The 21,826-nt window shown below is 44.2% G+C and overlaps 1 protein-coding gene across 1 annotated transcript; it reads right to left on the bottom strand.

Annotated features, from left to right (window-relative positions):
* Positions 1–467: 467 nt before the first annotated feature.
* On the bottom strand, positions 468–21,648 carry gatad1 (GATA zinc finger domain containing 1). Its single transcript, XM_084326954.1, has 5 exons — positions 21,172–21,648; positions 15,110–15,232; positions 14,539–14,598; positions 12,130–12,313; positions 468–971 (listed from the first exon to the last, which is right to left on the bottom strand). The coding sequence occupies exons 1-5, from the start codon at positions 21,352–21,354 to the stop codon at positions 778–780; spliced, it is 744 nt and encodes a 247-aa protein (XP_084183080.1). The 5' UTR covers positions 21,355–21,648; the 3' UTR covers positions 468–777.
* Between the last annotated feature and the right edge of the window lie 178 nt (positions 21,649–21,826).

Genomic DNA, 21,826 nt, shown 5'->3' with positions numbered 1-21,826 from the left:
AGTCCAATATGTGCTTGTTATTATCAATTCGTTTCACAACGACTCCTACAGGTCGGTTTGGTGACGCCGGTGCGGCGGAAGCAGGAAGTGTCGGGGGCAGCGTGAGCCTCCCACGCGTTACTCCTCGCCACTGAGAGTTCGAGCTGCTGCGGTGAAAAGGCTGCGACAGGCTGCCTCGTCCTAGTGTACCGGAGGGGACACGTGATGCAAGGCTTCTATCCTCACTACAGCCGACCAGTGGGAGGCATAGTCTAGCAACGTTCAAGACAGGGGAGGGAAGAATTGGAAATCCGAAATTGGGATGGGAGACAAATAGAAAATGGGGAGAGAAAAGTGGATAAAAAAAAAAGAAATACGATAAATGATCCCATTGAAAGACGATAAATGATCCTATTGAATTAGTGCCCAGCTCTACTTAAGCTTACCGTTCGTACACCTTAGACAACCTGCGCAGCGACGTGTCAATAAAAACAAAAGGGTCACTCACTCGGAGAAACGGTCACCCGACTCGGGAGATGACAGAAAAACACCTTTTATATGTTTATTACTTACAAAAAGTAAAATCCTATGTGTGATCTGGTGACAACAGCAGCACCGTCACCTTGTGTGGCATTATTATTTGAGTTTGTTTGCATCACATTACAAACGGTTTCCTATAACTTGGTGGGAGAAACGCCACCCGTCTTCCGGTCAGCTCCCCGCCGCGCGCCGGGGCTTCATTATATTACATACATTTCTTTTTACATGTGGCATCTGTTCACAGACAGACGGGAGAGTTCACGACGTCACGCCGTGCGCCTCCTTCACGGGGACGAGCGCCCGCGTCGGTCCTATCTGGGTCCAGATGTAGCCCTTCTCGGGACGGACGGGCAGCGTGGGGAACGGGGAGCTCCGGGACCGGAAGTACTCGGAGGGCGCGTGGCACACGAACTCCAGGTACTCCATCTTCCTGGGGAGGTCCTCCTCCGGGCCTGAGAGCGGAGCGGAGGAGGGGGGGGGGAGAGAACAGAACTGTTGTGTAAACTGTTTGTTTATTGTATTTTCATTTATTTAATTAGTGTTATCTGTATTACGTACCCAAGATGTGAGTTACGTTTATTTAAAGTCATGTTTGTTTATAAAATGTATTATTATTATTATTTTTTTGTTGCATTTTTGTAACCCATCAGAGATGCAAGCCGTGTACACAGAATACTTCGTGCCCGTTTGTGTTGCTTTATATTTTTGTCATTTCTTTTATTATAATTTTTTTTGTATTCGTATTTCAATGTCAATCTTTCAATTTCAATGTCTTTTTGTCGTTTGTGTAAAAAGGGGAAAAAAAAAACAATAAAAATATCTTTAAAAAAAATAATTGTAGAACGAGAGAGAGAATGAACGTTTTAACGTTTTATCGTCAAAGTCTATCGCGGTCTTGTGGTCGGCATGATTTGGATGGGGGGGGGGGGGGTGGGGGGGGGGGGGGGGTGGAACCCGCTCACTCCGTTGCTCCCAAAGATATTTTCATATTATTGCGTTCCAAACTGTTTAAAGGGGCAGTTCACCCCAAAAAACGAAACAACATATTTTCCCACTTACCCAGAGTGCTTTGTATCTATGCATCTATCTATGTAATAATAATAATAATAATAATAATAATAATAATAATAATAATAATAATAATAATAATAATAATAATAAATTCAATTTGTACCGCACTTTATATTTGTGAAAATCTCAAAGTGCTACAGGAGATAAAGATAAAAAGTTAAATGAATAAAACAATTAAAATGAATAAAACAACCAATGAAATGGAAGAACATAAATAAATAATAATAATAATAATAAAATGAATAGAATAGAATAGAATAGAATAGATCTTTATTGTCATTGTTACAGTTGTTACAACGAAATAAAAAAAATGCAACCCTAGGTGCTAGTAAAAAAAATAATAACAGTCCTAAACACAGTATTAAATATAAAAACAGGGGTGGGGCATAAATAACATTAATAAAACAGGGGGGTATAAAATATAATTGCACTATCCCTTAATGTTGTGTGTGTGTGCGTGGGGGGGGGGGGGGGGTGCAAGGAGACTGTTGTTTTAAAATTTAGCTGAGTTTAGTGCACATATGGCCCTGGGATAAAAACTAAACTTCAGTCTGTTAGTCCGGGTGAATAGAAGTAAAAATAAAGGTAAAAGAATAATTCAGGCAAAAGCCTTGTTAAAAATAAATGTTTTTAGGCCCCTTTTAAAAGCCTCGACGGACTGTGGTGCCCTCAGGTGGATGGGGAGAGCGCTCCACAGTCTGGGTGGTGGTGCTCTCAGGTGGATGGGGAGAGCGCTCCACAGTCTGGGTGCGGCGGAGCAGAAGGCTCGATCGCCCATGGAGTGCAGCTTAGTCCTGGGGGCTTTGAGGAGGTAGGCTGTGCCGGCGCGGAGGGAACGTGAGGAGGACTGGGGGGGTGAGCAGTTCCTGGCAGGGGCACCACCGTGTACACACTGGTGAGTGAGGAGGGACACCTTGTACTCTATCCTGTGTTCCACGGGGGGGGGCAGTGAAGTGATCCGAGGGTGGGGGGTGGTGTGGTCATATTTGCGCATCCTCATCAGGATCCTAGCAGCGCTATTCTGGATGGTTTGCAGTTTATGAATGCTTTTACTAGAGATCCCCCGATAGTCCAGCCTGGAGCAGACGAAGGCGTGGACGAGTTGATCAGAATCTGCCAGAGTGAGTGAGGGGCGGAGTTTAGTGACGTTTCGGAGGTGAAAGAAAGAGGTCTTGCAGAGGTGTTTGATGTGAGTTTCGTATGTGAGGTGGGGGTCCATTTTCCACGCATGTATCTATGTATGTAGTACTGTATCTATGTATGTACTGTATCTATGTATTTACTGTATCTATGTATCTACTGTATCCCATCTGGTGTGATTTGCCTAGTTTTGGAGATGTCTGCCGTCACACATACAGTGGAGCTGAACGGCACTCTCTGCTCGTCAGAACCAAGTCAAAGCACCAAAACAAACGATACATTTGAAAAACTCAAAAGTGACGTTGTCTCTTTCCAGAATTCATGAACCGGTTACTCAAGATAATAATAACACAGAGCAACAAAGGGTTAACCCCTTTCACAACCACACTATACAGAAGGTTAACCCTCACTACCACCGTCTGTAGTGTGGTAGTGAAAGGTTAACCGTTCTGTAGTGTGGTAGTGAAAGGTTAACCTTTCTGTAGTGTGGTAGTGAAAGGTTAACCTTCTGTAGTGTGGTAGTGAAAGGGTTAACCTTCTGTAGTGTGGTAGTGAAAGGTTAACCTTCTGTAGTGTGGTAGTGAAAGGGTAACCTTCTGTAGTGTGGTAGTGAAAGGTTAACCTTCTGTAGTGTGGTAGTGAAAGGTTAACCATATGTAGTGTGGTAGTGAAAGGTTAACCTTCTGTAGTGTGGTAGTGAAAGGTTAACCTTCTGTAGTGTGGTAGTGAAAGGTTAACCTTCTGTAGTGTGGTAGTGAAAGGTTAACCTTCTGTAGTGTGGTAGTGAAAGGTTAACCTTTCTGTAGTGTGGTAGTGAAAGGTTAACCGTTCTGTAGTGTGGTAGTGAAAGGTTAACCTTTCTGTAGTGTGGTAGTGAAAGGTTAACCTTCTGTAGTGTGGTAGTGAAAGGGTTAACCTTCTGTAGTGTGGTAGTGAAAGGTTAACCTTTCTGTAGTGTGGTAGTGAAAGGTTAACCATATGTAGTGTGGTAGTGAAAGGTTAACCTTCTGTAGTGTGGTAGTGAAAGGTTAACCTTCTGTAGTGTGGTAGTGAAAGGTTAACCTTCTGTAGTGTGGCAGTGAAAGGTTAACCTTCTGTAGTGTGGTAGTGAAAGGTTAACCGTCTGTAGTGTGGTAGTGAAAGGTTAACCGTCTGTAGTGTGGTAGTGAAAGGTTAACCGTCTGTAGTGTGGTAGTGAAAGGTTAACCTTCTGTAGTGTGGTAGTGAAAGGTTAACCTTCTGTAGTGTGGTAGTGAAAGGTTAACCTTCTGTAGTGTGGTAGTGAAAGGTTAACCTTCTGTAGTGTGGTAGTGAAAGGTTAACCTTCTGTAGTGTGGTAGTGAAAGGTTAACCTTCTGTAGTGTGGTAGTGAAAGGTTAACCGTCTGTAGTGTGGTAGTGAAAGGTTAACCTTCTGTAGTGTGGTAGTGAAAGGTTAACCTTTCTGCAGTGTGGTAGTGAAAGGTTAACCTTCTGTAGTGTGGTAGTGAAAGGTTAACCTTCTGTAGTGTGGTAGTGAAAGGTTAACCTTCTGTAGTGTGGTAGTGAAAGGTTAACCTTTCTGTAGTGTGGTAGTGAAAGGTTAACCTTCTGTAGTGTGGTAGTGAAAGGTTAACCTTTCTGTAGTGTGGTAGTGAAAGGTTAACCTTCTGTAGTGTGGTAGTGAAAGGTTAACCTTCTGTAGTGTGGTAGTGAAAGGTTAACCTTCTGTAGTGTGGTAGTGAGAGGTTAACCTTCTGTAGTGTGGTAGTGAAAGGTTAACCTTTCTGTAGTGTGGTAGTGAAAGGTTAACCTTCTGTAGTGTGGTAGTGAAAGGTTAACCTGCTGTTGTGTGGTAGTGAAAGGTTAACCTTCTGTAGTGTGGTAGTGAAAGGTTAACCTTCTGTAGTGTGGTAGTGAAAGGTTAACCTTCTGTAGTGTGGTAGTGAAAGGTTAACCTTTCTGTAGTGCGGTAGTGAAAGGTTAACCTTTCTGTAGTGTGGCAGTGAAAGGTTAACCTTCTGTAGTGTGGTAGTGAAAGGTTAACCGTTCTGTAGTGTGGTAGTGAAAGGTTAACCTTTCTGTAGTGTGGTAGTGAAAGGTTAACCTTTCTGTAGTGTGGTAGTGAAAGGTTAACCGTTCTGTAGTGTGGCAGTGAAAGGTTAACCTTCTGTAGTGTGGTAGTGAAAGGTTAACCTTCTGTAGTGTGGTAGTGAAAGGGTTAACCTTCTGTAGTGTGGTAGTGAAAGGTTAACCGTCTGTAGTGTGGTAGTGAAAGGTTAACCTTCTGTAGTGTGGTAGTAAAGGGTTAACCTTTCTGTAGTGTGGCAGTGAAAGGTTAACCTTCTATAGTGTGGTAGTGAAAGGTTAACCTTTCTGTAGTGTGGCAGTGAAAGGTTAACTTTCTGTAGTGTGGTAGTGAAAGGTTAACCGTCTGTAGTGTGGTAGTGAAAGGGTAACCTTCTGTAGTGTGGTAGTGAAAGGTTAACCGTCTGTAGTGTGGTAGTGAAAGGTTAACCGTTCTGTAGTGTGGTAGTGAAAGGGTTAACCGTCTGTAGTGTGGTAGTGAAAGGTTAACCGTTCTGTAGTGTGGCAGTGAAAGGTTAACCTTCTGTAGTGTGGCAGTGAAAGGTTAACCTTCTGTAGTGTGGTAGTAAAACGGTTAACCTTCTGTAGTGTGGTAGTGAAAGGTTAACCTTCTGTAGTGTGGCAGTGAAAGGTTAACCTTCTGTAGTGTGGTAGTTAAAGGTTAACCTTCTGTAGTGTGGCAGTGAAAGGTTAACCTTCGGTAGTGTGGTAGTGAAAGGGTTAACCTTCTGTAGTGTGGTAGTGAAAGGTTAACCTTCTGTAGTGTGGTAGTGAAAGGGTTAACCTTCTGTAGTGTGGTAGTGAAAGGTTAACATTCTGTAGTGTGGTAGTGAAAGGTTAACATTCTGTAGTGTGGTAGTGAAAGGTTAACCTTCTGTAGTGTGGTAGTGAAAGGTTAACCTTTCTGTAGTGTGGTAGTGAAAGTGTTGTGAAGGATCAGATTAAACCGAATATATATATTTATTTATGGATATATATTTAATAGTATTTGTATATCGTTTGATATCCCCTGTATATTCCTTGTACAATATGCACTGAATATCCCTTTAGTCTACTAAACAGCCCATAATAGTTTCATTCTACCATTGGACGAGAACCTGGCGCCAGCAGCCATACCCCTAGGTTCAAGTTCAATCGTGCCGACCAACATGTCGTGGCAAGCCCGGTTCCGCGTAGGAATACGTCTGGCGAAATACGAATGGTACTATTTGTTCACAGCGCATATATATATGGCGCAAGTAAAGTAGAACTTTCTTTTAGTCCATTAGTTCTTTACCCTCCAACCGAGTAACAGACGCGAAGCCTCACCCACGACGCACGTGTGGTGCAGTAAGGCCTACTTGGCCTCAGAATAGGCATTGAGATATCGTGTGGATTAATAGTTGAATTGTCATAGTTTGGCACTATACCGTCGAGTTGGACGTATTTCTATTAAGCTAATAATAGTCTATTATGTATGGTGCATCGTTCGGTTAGAGTTATAAAGTTATCAGTACCCCCATCGTTCCTGACGTTATCTGGAGTCTTAACCAGGCTGGGCAGACCACTAGTGGTGCTTGCATCCGAGGAGCTCCGGGCCAGGACGAGGAGACATGTACATTGGATTACTTTACCCGGACGACGGCGAGCCTTCCACGGCTTGGATTATCTACATGCTTTGGGTGCTTTGATTATTCCATGGATAACGGCCAACACTGCTGAGTGTTGGAACTACCCCCCGGAGAGGAGTCCAGGTGAGACGGCGCTCTACACCAGTGAGGTCGCCTCACGTCTCTCCGTTGTGGACCGGCAGCTACCGTCCACCAGAGGGTCCAGCTGTATTCATCTGCGGACCGAGGTTCTGTGGGCACCGTGTTCAAGACTTTGAATTCTCCCAAGAAATCGTCGGCCAGATGGGATACCGCCAGCGGCTCTTCTAACCCCCCCTCCTACTGTCTTACAACCAGCGGGACACCCCCCCCCCCCTTAGTGTATCCAGCTATAATCATTTAAGTACCATCGCTATAGTTCCCTAAAGAACCGGGTTGTATACTTACTCCCTGCGTAACCAGAGATTGGACATTCAATGTTGATTTACCTACGAATACTCATTTGCCATACAAGTGCATTTCAAATCATAAATGTCATCAAGTGAACGTTGTATATACCCTTTGCTATATAAAATATTCGATTTGTACATTTGTGTGGACTTCGTTTCATCAGGTGGGAAAGTGTTCATCATATCTATATCATGTACTGGATGGCCAGAAGTTAAAGTACAAGAGGTAGTGGTTTAATAATACCATACTTATCAATACAGTCAGGGAATTGTACCCCTCAGTTACAATTGGTCCTTCGAGCCGGAGGGTAACTAGTGTAATATTAATATAGTGTTATTAATATTAAAATGGCCTATGATGAACACTCCACGAAACGGTCCTCCTAACGTAGAACGCCCGCGGCGCAGACGACAGACACCTCAGTACTTAGAGGATTACGCTGTCAGTCAACTACCTAGCCTTCGACAAACGGTAAACGCGGTAAAAGTAGAAAGTAAAATTATGTCTGACCTTAACGACCAGGTTTCCCCGACCACAGAGGCCCTAGTAGGTTCTAATGTAACTGACCAAGCTCACGGTGGGGACCAGGAGGGAGCTGACATGCCTTTACCCCCCGCCAATACCGAAGAAGTAGTCCCCGACCAGCCCCGGGAGGAAGACAACCCTACAGAGAGAGAACTCTGCACGGAAGAAGAGGAGGAGAGCGCAGAGGAAATAGAGCTCCAGGACTCCCCAACGAGTACACCCAGGAGCGGCTCACCCAGGAGCGGCTCACCTCCACAACCGCCTTCCCCCAGCGAAGCGGAGAGGATGCTACAACAGGCGTTCCTCGTCAGCCTGACAGCCTCTACCGAACGCGATCGACTTATATAGCTACAAGGAAGGAGCGGCATACACTGCGGAGAAGCTAAATAAACGACTACAGGATCTAGAGGACCTGATAGAAGAAGAAGAGGGAGAGGAGGAGAACCAAGCCCGACGACAGCACAGTACTCCACCGGACCAGGAGGTCCAGTACAGCCCAGGCTATACCCCCGCGGCGCTGCGCTACAGACCCCCGACTCTATTCACGGGTGAGCGCGACGCACGACCAGCCCAGAGGAATAGCACCTGGACCAGCGGGCCATGGTACCCTGTCGGTACCAGCCCACAGAGAGGCGCAAGAGGAGACTCGCCTAGGAGGCCTCTCTCCCAACGCTCGCCGATGTATCCGCCATCCACGGCATCATACATTGCCACACCGCACACCAGACGGAGTGTGTACAGAACACTCGCCAGACAATATGACCCGTTGGGATGTATTCTACCTTACACCACCAGGGCAAAGATGATTGTACGAGCACTATGGGACAAGGACCAGGACTGGGACGACCCCATACCCGCACACCTTGCCTCCACATGGAGAGAGTGGGAGACGGAACTCCGCTCACTCCCAGGCGTCAATATACGCCGCAGCTACTTCCCATCCACAGTGAGGCCAGAGACATGCAAGATTGATCTACACGTCTTCAGCGACGCCTCCGAAGTAGCCTATGGATCGGTGGTCTACTTGCGTGCCCAAGAGAAGGGAGGAAAGATACACACTGCTTTCATCCTGGCTCGCTCAAGAATAGCCCCACGAAAGCAACAATCTATCCCGCGTCTAGAGCTCTGCGCAGCCCTAGCAGGAGCGCATCTAGCCACGTTAATCCAACGTGAACTCACCATTCCGGTGCACAGAACAATCTTGTGGTCAGATTCCACGACAGTACTCACATGGATCAAGTCTGATTCATGCAGATACAAAGTCTTCGTGGGAGTCAGAGTCACCGAGATTCAAGAGTTAACAGAAGCAGCGAGCTGGCGGTATGTGGACACCAAACACAACCCAGCTGACGTCATCACCCGGGGAATGTCTCTGGATGACCTCACCCGTCGCAACATCTACAGTGACGGACCAGAATTCCTCAAGCTCCCGGAAGAAGAGTGGCCTACGCCCACCCCACGGGAAGCAAGTAACGAGGAGGCTGAGAACAAGAAACCTATGTTCTGTGGACTGAGCACAGTCGCCTCCACAGACCCCAACATAGATGACTGCATTACCCTAGAGAGTGCGCAGCAAAAGACATTCCTGTGGCACCACCCAGAGATTCAGTCCACCACTGACATTTCAGCAGCTGACTACGAAGAAGCAGAACTTCTTCTACTACAACGAGCCCAGAGAGACTCGTTCCCCGATGAGCTAGACTGTCTACAGGGAGGAAAGCCCGTCCCATCAGACAGCAGACTGCTCCACCTGGCACCCGAGAGTGACGCCCATAATCTCATCAGAGTGGGTGGTCGCCTGCGGAGAGCCCCCGATCTACCGGATGACATTAAGTACCCGATAGTCTTGAACAGCCGACACAAGGTCACAGAGCTGATCATAAAGAAATACGACGAGGATGTACACCACGCAGGAGCAGAGAGAGTCTTCGCGGAGATCAGACGTCGCTATTGGATACTTCAAGGAAGAGAAGCGGTGCGACGCTTCCAGCGAACCTGTCTAGACTGCCGAAAGTGGCGCGCGCAGCCCAGCATACCACGGATGGCTGACCTACCCCCCTGTCGCCTCCGACTCGGCGACAAGCCATTCCACTCCACAGGCATGGACTGTTTTGGCCCGTTGTATATAAAGAGAGGAAGAGGAACCGAGAAGCGGTGGGGTATTGTATTCAAATGCATGACCACCAGAGCGATACATATCGAGCTCCTTCCGACCATGAGCACAGACTCATTCCTTATGGCCTTCCGAAGATTCACATCACGGAAAGGAAAACCGTCTACATTGTTGTCTGATCACGGGACAAACTTCAAAGGCGGAGAAAGAGAGCTGAGAGAGAGCTTCCAAGCTATGGGCCCAGAACTTAAGACCCACCTCGCTCCATCCCAGATTGACTTCCAGTTTAATCCCCCGAACGCACCCCACTTCGGTGGAACCTGGGAACGAGAAGTACGTTCTATAAAGACAGCCCTGTACGCCGTGCTTGGGGCCCAGACTGTGGCGGAGGAAGTCCTAATGACAGTCCTCACGGAGATCGAGGGAGTATTGAACTCAAAGCCCCTCGGTTACGTCTCCAGTGATGTAGCAGATGTCGACCCAGTCACCCCCAACACACTCTTAATGGGGCGGCTGGACCCCGCGCTACCCCAGACAATGTACAGGCCCGAAGAAGCGAACGGCCGAAGAATGTGGAGGTACAGTCAAGTGCTAGCTGACAAGTTTTGGAGCAGCTTCCTACTCCACTACCTACCGTCTCTACAGACCCGCCAGAAGTGGGTAAAAGAGAGAGACAATTTGACAGAAGGAACAGTCGTCATGATTATCGACCAGTCACTACCCAGAGCTATGTGGCCGGCTGGCCGCGTAAGCAAAGTGATCACCGGTGCCGATGGCAAGGTCCGAGCAGCTGAAGTACTCGTCCAAGGGCGAACTTACACACGACCCGTGGCGAGGCTAATAGAACTGCCCCGACTCCCAGACACTATCGATGATGACCATGACCCCATGACTTTGTGAGTTGACTGACCCTTACAGCGGACCTTGAGTGGTAGACAGTGCGGTTAATCTGTCTCTGCTTAGCTAATTGGGTGGGACTAATTAGGGGGCGGCTGTTGTGAAGGATCAGATTAAACCGAATATATATATTTATTTATGGATATATATTTAATAGTATTTGTATATCGTTTGATATCCCCTGTATATTCCTTGTACAATATGCACTGAATATCCCTTTAGTCTACTAAACAGCCCATAATAGTTTAATTCTACCATTGGACGAGAACCTGGCGCCAGCAGCCATACCCCTAGGTTCAAGTTCAATCGTGCCGACCAACATGTCGTGGCAAGCCCGGTTCCGCGTAGGAATACGTCTGGCGAAATACGAATGGTACTATTTGTTCACAGCGCATATATATATGGCGCAAGTAAAGTAGAACTTTCTTTTAGTCCATTAGTTCTTTACCCTCCAACCGAGTAACAGACGCGAAGCCTCACCCACGACGCACGTGTGGTGCAGTAAGGCCTACTTGGCCTCAGAATAGGCATTGAGATATCGTGTGGATTAATAGTTGAATTGTCATAGTTTGGCACTATACCGTCGAGTTGGACGTATTTCTATTAAGCTAATAATAGTCTATTATGTATGGTGCATCGTTCGGTTAGAGTTATAAAGTTATCAGTACCCCCATCGTTCCTGACGTTATCTGGAGTCTTAACCAGGCTGGGCAGACCACTAGTGGTGCTTGCATCCGAGGAGCTCCGGGCCAGGACGAGGAGACCTGTACATTGGATTACTTTACCCGGACGACGGCGAGCCTTCCACGGCTTGGATTATCTACATGCTTTGGGTGCTTTGATTATTCCATGGATAACGGCCAACACTGCTGAGTGTTGGAACTACCCCCCGGAGAGGAGTCCAGGTGAGACGGCGCTCTACACCAGTGAGGTCGCCTCACGTCTCTCCGTTGTGGACCGGCAGCTACCGTCCACCAGAGGGTCCAGCTGTATTCATCTGCGGACCGAGGTTCTGTGGGCACCGTGTTCAAGACTTTGAATTCTCCCAAGAAATCGTCGGCCAGATGGGATACCGCCAGCGGCTCTTCTAACCCCCCCTCCTACTGTCTTACAACCAGCGGGACACCCCCCCCCCCTTAGTGTATCCAGCTATAATCATTTAAGTACCATCGCTATAGTTCCCTAAAGAACCGGGTTGTATACTTACTCCCTGCGTAACCAGAGATTGGACATTCAATGTTGATTTACCTACGAATACTCATTTGCCATACAAGTGCATTTCAAATCATAAATGTCATCAAGTGAACGTTGTATATACCCTTTGCTATATAAAATATTCGATTTGTACATTTGTGTGGACTTCGTTTCATCAGGTGGGAAAGTGTTCATCATATCTATATCATGTACTGGATGGCCAGAAGTTAAAGTACAAGAGGTAGTGGTTTAATAATACCATACTTATCAATACAGTCAGGGAATTGTACCCCTCAGTTACAGAAAGGTTAACCTTCTGTAGTGTGGTAGTGAAAGGTTAACCTTCCTGTAGTGTGGTAGTGAAAGGTTAACCTTCTGTAGTGTGGTAGTGAAAGGTTAACCTTCTGTAGTGTGGTAGTGAAAGGTTAACCTTCTGTAGTGTGGTAGTGAAAGGTTAACCTTCTGTAGTGTGGTAGTGAAAGGTTAACCTTCTGTAGTGTGGTAGTGAAAGGTTAACCTTTCTGTAGTGTGGTAGTGAAGGGGTTAAGCTGATCTCCCCGCTCACCAACGATGTAGGTCCCGGGGTCGAAGTGGTCCGTGGGGCTGGCCTGGGTGGGGATGAGCCAGGTCAGCGCGGCGCTCCGCTCACAGTACTGGTCCTGGACGAAGCCTCGGATCTGGGCGTAGTAGGGCCTGCCGTCCTCCTCGTCCAGCACCTGGATCACGTCTCCTATCTGGTAGTACACCCCCTGTGGGCACAGAGCGCCACGCGTCAGCCCCACAGTTCCACCGGGCTAACCCTAACCCTATCTGGTAGTACACCCCCTGTGGGCACAGAGCGCCACGCTTCAGCCCCACAGTTCCACCGGGCTAACCCTACCCCTATCTGGTAGTACACCCCCTGTGGGCACAGAGCGCCACGCGTCAGCCCCAGAGTTCCACCGGGCTAACCCTAACCCTAACCCTGTGGGAGCCAAGGCTGCGCCCGAACGTTCGTTCGCTACGTTGGCATTCAAATTCTAAATCAACATTCGAATTTTTTATTAAAAATAATTAATATTTTTTTCCTATTCATTCTGTTAAACCAGTGGGGTTTTTCTTCACAGTTGCAGATAAACTAGATTAGGCTACACTAATGTTATAGTATTAAAAGAAACTGATGAGTTATATTCATTAGAAAGTTGATTTAATTGATTTAGTTGGGCTGGGTCTGTTTCAAGTTTCTTTATTCGTTGTCATACAGAACGTACAGAATACTTTTATACAAAATGCTTCTTTCTGTTACGCTCCAGAGACTGTGCTAGACAAAAATAGCTGGAAAGTTGATTTAATAAAAATAAAAAGACTCATTTAATCAGATTAATCACTTTATTCAAATTGAGGATTTAGTTTGAGGATATATATAAAAAAAAATAAAAGAAAGTTGAAAATTTAAAAAATTATAATAATTTAATTAAAAACGAAGGTTCGAACATCCGTTCGAAAAACCCTGACAAAGTTCGAATCCCAAAAACAGGCTTCGGGGAAACAGCCTTAGTGGGAGCAGACCGCCACGCTTGAGGTCCAGCCCCTGACCAGCGGAGTGCCCGCGGGCTGCTCCAGGGGGCGCAAGGCTTTACAACAAAGAGAAGTCTTTGGGCGTCTCGGGTCTTTGTGAGACAACTGGAACAAGAAGCTCAAGAAAGCTGTTGCAGGAAGGAAGGAGGAGGAATTCAAAAGCCAACGTGTTTCGACCAGCTGGTCTTCACCGTAACAAAAAGGTGCTACGAGTTAAAGAGAGTTAAATAAATAAATAAATAAATAAAGGGTTAAATAAAAGGTTAAATAAGGAATTAAATAAAGGGTTAAATAAGGAATTAAATAAAGGGTTAAATAAAGCGTTAAATAGAGGGTTACATAAATAAATAACGGGTTAAATAAACAAATAAAGGGTTAAATAAACAAATAAAGGGTTAAATAAATAAATAAAGGGTTAAATAAAAGGTTAAATAAGGAATTAAATAAAGGGTTAAATAAAGAGTTAAATAGAGGGTTACATAAATAAATAAAAGGGTAAATAAATAAACAAATAAAGGGTTAAATAAATAAATAAACAAATAACGGGTTAAATAAATAAACAAATAAAGGGTTAAATAAATAAAGGGTTAAATAAATAAATAAAGGGTTAAATAAATAAACAAATAAAGGGTTAAATAAATAAACAAATAAATGGTTAAATAAATAAAGGGTTAAATAAATAAAGGGTTAAATAAATAAAGGGTTAAATAAAGGGTTAAATAAAGGGTTAAATAAATAAAGGGTTAAACAAATAAAGGGTTAAATAAATAAAGGGTTAAATAAAGGGTTAAATAAATAAATAAATAAAGGGTTAAATAAAGGGTGAGCCTGTAGCGCCACAACAACATGCTGTGGCTCCTCCCTCCTCCTCTCCGCTGTGAAGGAAGGATGCGCTGCATTTACAACACAAGACTAAATGAGAGCCACGCGACATGCGGCGCGAGAATCATGTTATATTGATCATCTTGTTTTGGACCAGCTGTAGGCGGGACAGGGGAGACTGGTTGATGCCTATATAGAGGGAGTTGAGTAGTCTAATCTAGATGAGATGAAAGTGTGGATAACTCTCTGTGAAGGTCTGCAGGGGAGAGAAGGGCTTGAGCTTAGCAATGGTGCGTAGTTGGAAAAAACATGCCTTCACCACTGAATTCACTTGTCTGTCAAACTTAAATTGGGGATAGAAAATGACACCTAGATTCTTGACATAGGGCTTGACCAGGGCGGACAGGTTGCCTAGACTGTTGGTAAGGCTTACTAGGCTTCAGGCAGAGCTACTCTGATACACGCACTGCCCTCTGACCTCACTGCAATGAACACGACATCATTGTAACTTGTCCGGATCCATACCCGGGTATACCCCCATCCCCCCCCCCCCCCCCCCCCCTGAAATTAAATGGCAACATCCACTATACCTTACCTTGTAAAAAACTGATTCTGACGTGACGATGGTGGCCACAGAGTCTGGCGCTTTGATTGGCTGGGGAGGAGAAGGAGACCACACAAACAAAAGACAAGTTAATTTCAAAGCATAACCCTGCTACGGTAACAGATAGGGGTGTAACGATGCATCGATTAATCGAAATGCATCGATTATAATGTGACGATTCAACTGCATCGATTTGAATATGTTAGAATCGATTATAATCTAAATTAATCTAAATAATTTTTTTTTTTTTTTTGAATGTTTTTTTTTTTGTGTGTGTATTGTTTTTATTGACCTATAGTCCATTCATGCTGAGTGAATCAGTTCCCCCAGCCACATTTGTGTATTCAAAATTTTTGTTGGGGGAATTAACTGATAGAAAATTAATCGAAAATTAATCGAATTTAATCGAATCGTGGTCAAATGAAGAGATTTCATGATGCATTGAATCGTTGCCTGAAGAATCGTAATCGAGGTCGAATCGTTGTGAGGTTGAATCGTTGCAGTCCCCCAGTAACAGATCATTCATTCATCAGCTTAACGCTCAAACACATGACCAGCTTACGTTCTTCAGCTTGAATATGTGTCTCCTGCCCTTTCCCTTGGTGGACACCTTCTTCTCGGAGGCAGGAGTCTTGTACTTGGTGCTTCTCAGCCGCGCCGACCTCCTGTGGATCTCCTGCTTCGACTGCAAACAACAATACTTCCATTATTAGGCCTAACAAAAATAATAGTTGGTTTCAGGTTGGTTGTCAGTTTGGCCTCATGGGTAGGTAGGGAATTTATTTTTATTTTTTTTTATTTTTTTTTATTCTTTCCCACGGCGACTATGGATAGGGAATTTCTTTATTTAATTAACCCTTTCACTGCCACACGACAGAAGGTTAGCCCTTTACTATCACACAACCGACGGCGATGCTCCATCATTAGCATCATTAGCTCCGCGGATGCGGAGCTAATGATGCTAATGATGGAGCATCGCCGTCGGTTGTGTGATAGTAAAGGGCTAACCTTCTGTATTGTCACAGTGAAAGGGTTAACCGGCTGTCGTGTGGCAGTGAAAGGGTTAAAATGTTCACAACAACATGGATGCATGTACTCTGCCAGCATGTTTAATATCCATAATACTAAATGTTTGACTAAGATTTCTATGAAACTTTATTCTTAAAAAAAAAAAAAAAAAAAAAAAGGATTTTTTTTTTTTTTAATATATAATTTTTTTTTAAAACTCATAAAATATATTGGGTCGCACCTAAATCGGCAGGGTCGGTCGGCAACCTGAAACCAACCATTATTTTTGTTAGGCCTTATTATGGTAAATGGCTGCATTTATACAGCAGCTTTTATCCAAAGCGCTTTACAATTTGTCCCTCACTTTTTACCCGTTCACTCACACACTCACAAACTGACGGGACGGCAAGGTGCCAACTGCCAACCTGGTCATCGGGAGCAGTTAGGGGTTAAGTGTCTTGCTCAAGGACACTTCGACACGCTGCCCGGGAGGAGCGAGAATCGAACCGGCAACCGTCAGATTACCAGACGACTGCTCTACCACCCGAGCTACTGTCGCCCCATTAGGCTGCAGTCCAGCATACAGTCCACTCCAAAGTTTATAAAAAAATCCCACGGAAAATTTGTTTTTTTTAGAAAGGTTTTTGTAATGTGTATACCGCAATAATTCAGTGTGATTATCCAAAATGGCCATCCACTTCAATTCATTCACACACGCCATATATATATATATACGTGACCAAACAATAATACAACATAGCCTTCGACACAGAGAAGCCAAGAGGAACATTGTTTTAATCATAGTGGCCACTGGCCACATGAGGACCAATGAAAAGAAGTCTCTTGCTTTTCTGTTTTTATCCTCAAAGGATATATATAGCCTCTCTGCTAGAAAAACAACCATAGCTGCTATAACCATCATGCATTATGCTGGTCTTTACTGGTATAACCATCATGCATTATGCTGGTCTTTACTGGTATAACCAGCATCATGCATTATGCTGGTCTTTACTGGTATAACCATCATGCATTATGCTGGTCTCTGCTGGTATAACCATCATGCATTATGCTGGTCTTTACTGGTATAACCATCATGCATTATACTGGTCTCTGCTGGTATAACCATCATGCATTATACTGGTCTTTACTGGTATAACCATCATGCATTATACTGGTCTCTGCTGGTATAACCATCATGCATTATGCTGGTCTTTACTGGTATAACCATCATGCATTATACTGGTCTCTGCTGGTATAACCATCATGCATTATGCTGGTCTCTGCTGGTATAACCATCATGCATTATACTGGTCTCTGCTGGTATAACCAACATGCATTATACTGGTCTCTGCTGGTATAACCATCATGCATTATGCTGGTCTCTGCTGGTATAACCATCATGCATTATACTGGTCTCTGCTGGTATAACCAACATGCATTATGCTGGTCTCTGCTGGTATAACCAACATGCATTATACTGGTCTCTGCTGGTATAACCATCATGCATTATGCTGGTCTTTGCTGGTATAACCATCATGCATTATGCTGGTCTTTACTGGTATAATTAACCATCATGCATTATGCTGGTCTCTGCTGGTATAACCATCATGCATTATGCTGGTCTCTGCTGGTATAACCATCATGCATTATACTGGTCTTTACTGGTATAACCATCATGCATTATGCTGGTCTTTACTGGTATAACCATCATGCATTATACTGGTCTCTGCTGGTATAACCATCATGCATTATGCTGGTCTCTGCTGGTATAACCATCATGCATTATACTGGTCTCTGCTGGTATAACCATCATGCATTATACTGGTCTTTACTGGTATAACCATCATGCATTATGCTGGTCTTTACTGGTATAACCAACATGCATTATGCTGGTCTTTACTGGTATAACCAACATGCATTATGCTGGTCTTTACTGGTATAACCATCATGCATTATGCTGGTCTTTACTGGTATAACCAACATGCATTATGCTGGTCTTTACTGGTATAACCATCATGCATTATGCTGGTCTTTACTGGTATAACCAACATGCATTATGCTGGTCTTTACTGGTATAACCATCATGCATTATGCTGGTCTCTGCTGGTATAACCATCATGCATTATGCTGGTCTTTACTGGTATAACCATCATGCATTATGCTGGTCTTTACTGGTATAACCATCATGCATTATGCTGGTCTTTACTGCTATAACCACCATCATGCATTATACTGGTCTCTGCTGGTATAACCATCATGCATTATGTTGGTCTCTGCTGGTATAACCAACATGCATTATGCTGGTCTTTACTGGTATAACCATCATGCATTATGCTGGTCTTTGCTGCTATAACCACCATCATGCATTATACTGGTCTCTGCTGGTATAACCATCATGCATTATGTTGGTCTCTGCTGGTATAACCATCATGCATTATGCTGGTCTTTACTGGTATAACCATCATGCATTATGTTGGTCTTTGCTGCTATAACCACCATCATGCATTATACTGGTCTCTGCTGGTATAACCATCATGCATTATGTTGGTCTCTGCTGCTATAACCATCATGCATTATACTGGTCTCTGCTGGTATAACCATCATGCATTATGCTGGTCTTTGTTGGTATAACCATCATGCATTATACTGGTCTCTGCTGGTATAACCATCATGCATTATGCTGGTCTTTGTTGGTATAACCATCATGCATTATGCTGGTCTTTACTGGTATAACCAACATGCATTATGCTGGTCTTTGTTGGTATAACCATCATGCATTATGTTGGTCTCTGCTGGTATAACCATCATGCATTATACTGGTCTCTGCTGCTATAACCATCATGCATTATGCTGGTCTCTGCTGGTATAACCATCATGCATTATACTGGTCTCTGCTGGTATAACCATCATGCATTATACTGGTCTCTGCTGCTATAACCATCATGCATTATGCTGGTCTCTGCTGGTATAACCATCATGCATTATGTTGGTCTCTGCTGGTATAACCATCATGCATTATACTGGTCTCTGCTGCTATAACCAACATGCATTATACTGGTCTTTGTTGGTATAACCATCATGCATTACGCTGGTCTCTGCTGGTATAACCATCATGCATTATGCTGGTCTCTGCTGGTATAACCATCATGCATTATACTGGTCTTTGCTGGTATAACCAACATGCATTATACTGGTCTTTGCTGGTATAACCATCATGCATTACGCTGGTCTCTGCTGGTATAACCAACATGCATTACGCTGGTCTCTGCTGGTATAACCAACATGCATTATGCTGGTCTTTGCTGGTATAACCATCATGCATTATACTGGTCCTTACTGGTATAACCATCATGCATTATACTGGTCCTTACTGGTATAACCATCATGCATTATACTGGTCTCTGCTGGTATAACCATCATGCATTATACTGGTCTCTGCTGGTATAACCAACATGCATTATACTGGTCTCTGCTGGTATAACCAACATGCATTATACTGGTCTCTGCTGGTATAACCAACATGCATTATACTGGTCCTTACTGGTATAACCATCATGCATTATACTGGTCTCTGCTGGTATAACCATCATGCATTATACTGGTCTCTGCTGGTATAACCATCATGCATTATACTGGTCTCTGCTGGTATAACCAACATGCATTATACTGGTCTCTGCTGGTATAACCATCATGCATTATACTGGTCTCTGCTGGTATAACCATCATGCATTATACTGGTCTCTGCTGGTATAACCAACATGCATTATACTGGTCTCTGCTGGTATAACCAACATGCATTATGCTGGTCTCTGCTGGTATAACCATCATGCATTATGCTGGTCTCTGCTGGTATAACCAACATGCATTATGCTGGTCTCTGCTGGTATAACCAACATGCATTATACTGGTCTTTGCTGGTATAACCATCATGCATTACGCTGGTCTCTGCTGGTATAACCAACATGCATTACGCTGGTCTCTGCTGGTATAACCAACATGCATTATGCTGGTCTTTGCTGGTATAACCATCATGCATTATACTGGTCCTTACTGGTATAACCATCATGCATTATACTGGTCCTTACTGGTATAACCATCATGCATTATACTGGTCCTTACTGGTATAACCATCATGCATTATACTGGTCCTTACTGGTATAACCAACATGCATTATGCTGGTCTCTGCTGGTATAACCATCATGCATTATGCTGGTCTCTGCTGGTATAACCAACATGCATTATACTGGTCTCTGCTGGTATAACCATCATGCATTATACTGGTCTCTGCTGGTATAACCAACATGCATTATACTGGTCTCTGCTGGTATAACCATCATGCATTATACTGGTCTCTGCTGGTATAACCATCATGCATTATACTGGTCCTTACTGGTATAACCATCATGCATTATACTGGTCTCTGCTGGTATAACCATCATGCATTATACTGGTCTCTGCTGGTATAACCAACATGCATTATACTGGTCTCTGCTGGTATAACCAACATGCATTATACTGGTCCTTACTGGTATAACCATCATGCATTATACTGGTCTCTGCTGGTATAACCATCATGCATTATACTGGTCTCTGCTGGTATAACCAACATGCATTATACTGGTCTCTGCTGGTATAACCAACATGCATTATACTGGTCTCTGCTGGTATAACCATCATGCATTATACTGGTCTCTGCTGGTATAACCAACATGCATTATACTGGTCTCTGCTGGTATAACCAACATGCATTATGCTGGTCTCTGCTGGTATAACCAACATGCATTATGCTGGTCTCTGCTGGTATAACCATCATGCATTATGCTGGTCTCTGCTGGTATAACCATCATGCATTATACTGGTCTCTGCTGGTATAACCAACATGCATTATACTGGTCTCTGCTGGTATAACCATCATGCATTATACTGGTCTCTGCTGGTATAACCAACATGCATTATGCTGGTCTCTGCTGGTATAACCAACATGCATTATGCTGGTCTCTGCTGGTATAACCATCATGCATTATACTGGTCTCTGCTGGTATAACCAACATGCATTATACTGGTCTCTGCTGGTATAACCATCATGCATTATGCTGGTCTCTGCTGGTATAACCAACATGCATTATGCTGGTCTCTGCTGGTATAACCAACATGCATTATGCTGGTCTCTGCTGGTATAACCATCATGCATTATACTGGTCTCTGCTGGTATAACCAACATGCATTATACTGGTCCTTACTGGTATAACCATCATGCATTATGCTGGTCTCTGCTGGTATAACCAACATGCATTATGCTGGTCTCTGCTGGTATAACCAACATGCATTATGCTGGTCTCTGCTGGTATAACCATCATGCATTATACTGGTCTCTGCTGGTATAACCAACATGCATTATACTGGTCTCTGCTGGTATAACCATCATGCATTATGCTGGTCTGTGCTGTATTTTCTAGCAGCTCTAGTTGTCTCAGTATGTGATTCACATGAAGTATTAGCTGTAGTAGGCTACTCACACATCTTCTACTCATGCATTCAGCACAGGGTGGGGCCAGTCAGTGGCACCACCAGAGAAGAAGCATCAATCAACGTGGCTGTAGTAGTTGAACACCAACCTGCTTTCCACCAACATTATTCTGCTGCGTGATGGAGGACATGGATGAGGGTCCCGACGCCCCACCGCCGCTGCTCTTCCCTGTGCAGTTGTTGCACAGTATCTCTCCCTGGTTCCCTTTCTTCCACATGGACGACGAGTTCGTCTTGCAGACGGCGCAACATGGTTTTAAGCCCAGTGGCATCTTTGTAGTCAAGAGAGTCGCAGCATGGGCCAAGTGGTCCTGGGATCTGTGTACAATGTCAATATAGCAGCAAGCTTAGCTAACGACTCTAACAGTGCTGCTGCAATACAAGGTTAGATCCTGCACACGACGTCACCAACGGACAGTGAGATATTCCCTTTTTGCGACGGACGCGTTTTTGAACAACTATGACAAATAATAACACCGTTCTTCAAACCGATCCTGGTTGATTTATTGATCCATTCAGCCATTTGCTGCTAACCTACTGTTTCTGTTGTGTTCTGTTGATGGCAACAACGACTCTTCTTCTTCTGGTGTGTGATGATGATTCGCACAAGAAGACCAACAACGGCCTAGCAGCGCCACCGCATGGGCTGGAGGATGAACAACTCTGTCATTCGTCTAATAATAGTTTGCAATGTATTTATTTCAAAATATTTTAAAACAATTTATTATCGAACATATTTTGTAT

The sequence above is a fragment of the Notolepis coatsorum genome, assembly GCF_963971535.1.
Source record: "Notolepis coatsorum genome assembly, chromosome: 13".
NCBI lineage: Eukaryota > Metazoa > Chordata > Actinopteri > Aulopiformes > Paralepididae > Notolepis > Notolepis coatsorum.
The sequence above is the reverse complement of the archived record's forward strand: the minus strand, read 5'-3'. Positions and strand labels throughout refer to the sequence as shown.

Coding starts and splice junctions, on each gene's coding strand:
- gatad1 (XM_084326954.1), bottom strand. CDS start 21,354: ATGCCACTGGGCTTAAAACCATGTTGCGCCGTCTGCAAGACGAACTCG. Junction 14,599..15,109: donor ACATATTCAAGCTGAAGAAC/GTAAGCTGGTCA, acceptor TCTCCTCCCCAG/CCAATCAAAGCGCCAGACTC. Junction 972..12,129: donor CCCCGGGACCTACATCGTTG/GTGAGCGGGGAG, acceptor CTCCGCTCTCAG/GCCCGGAGGAGGACCTCCCC.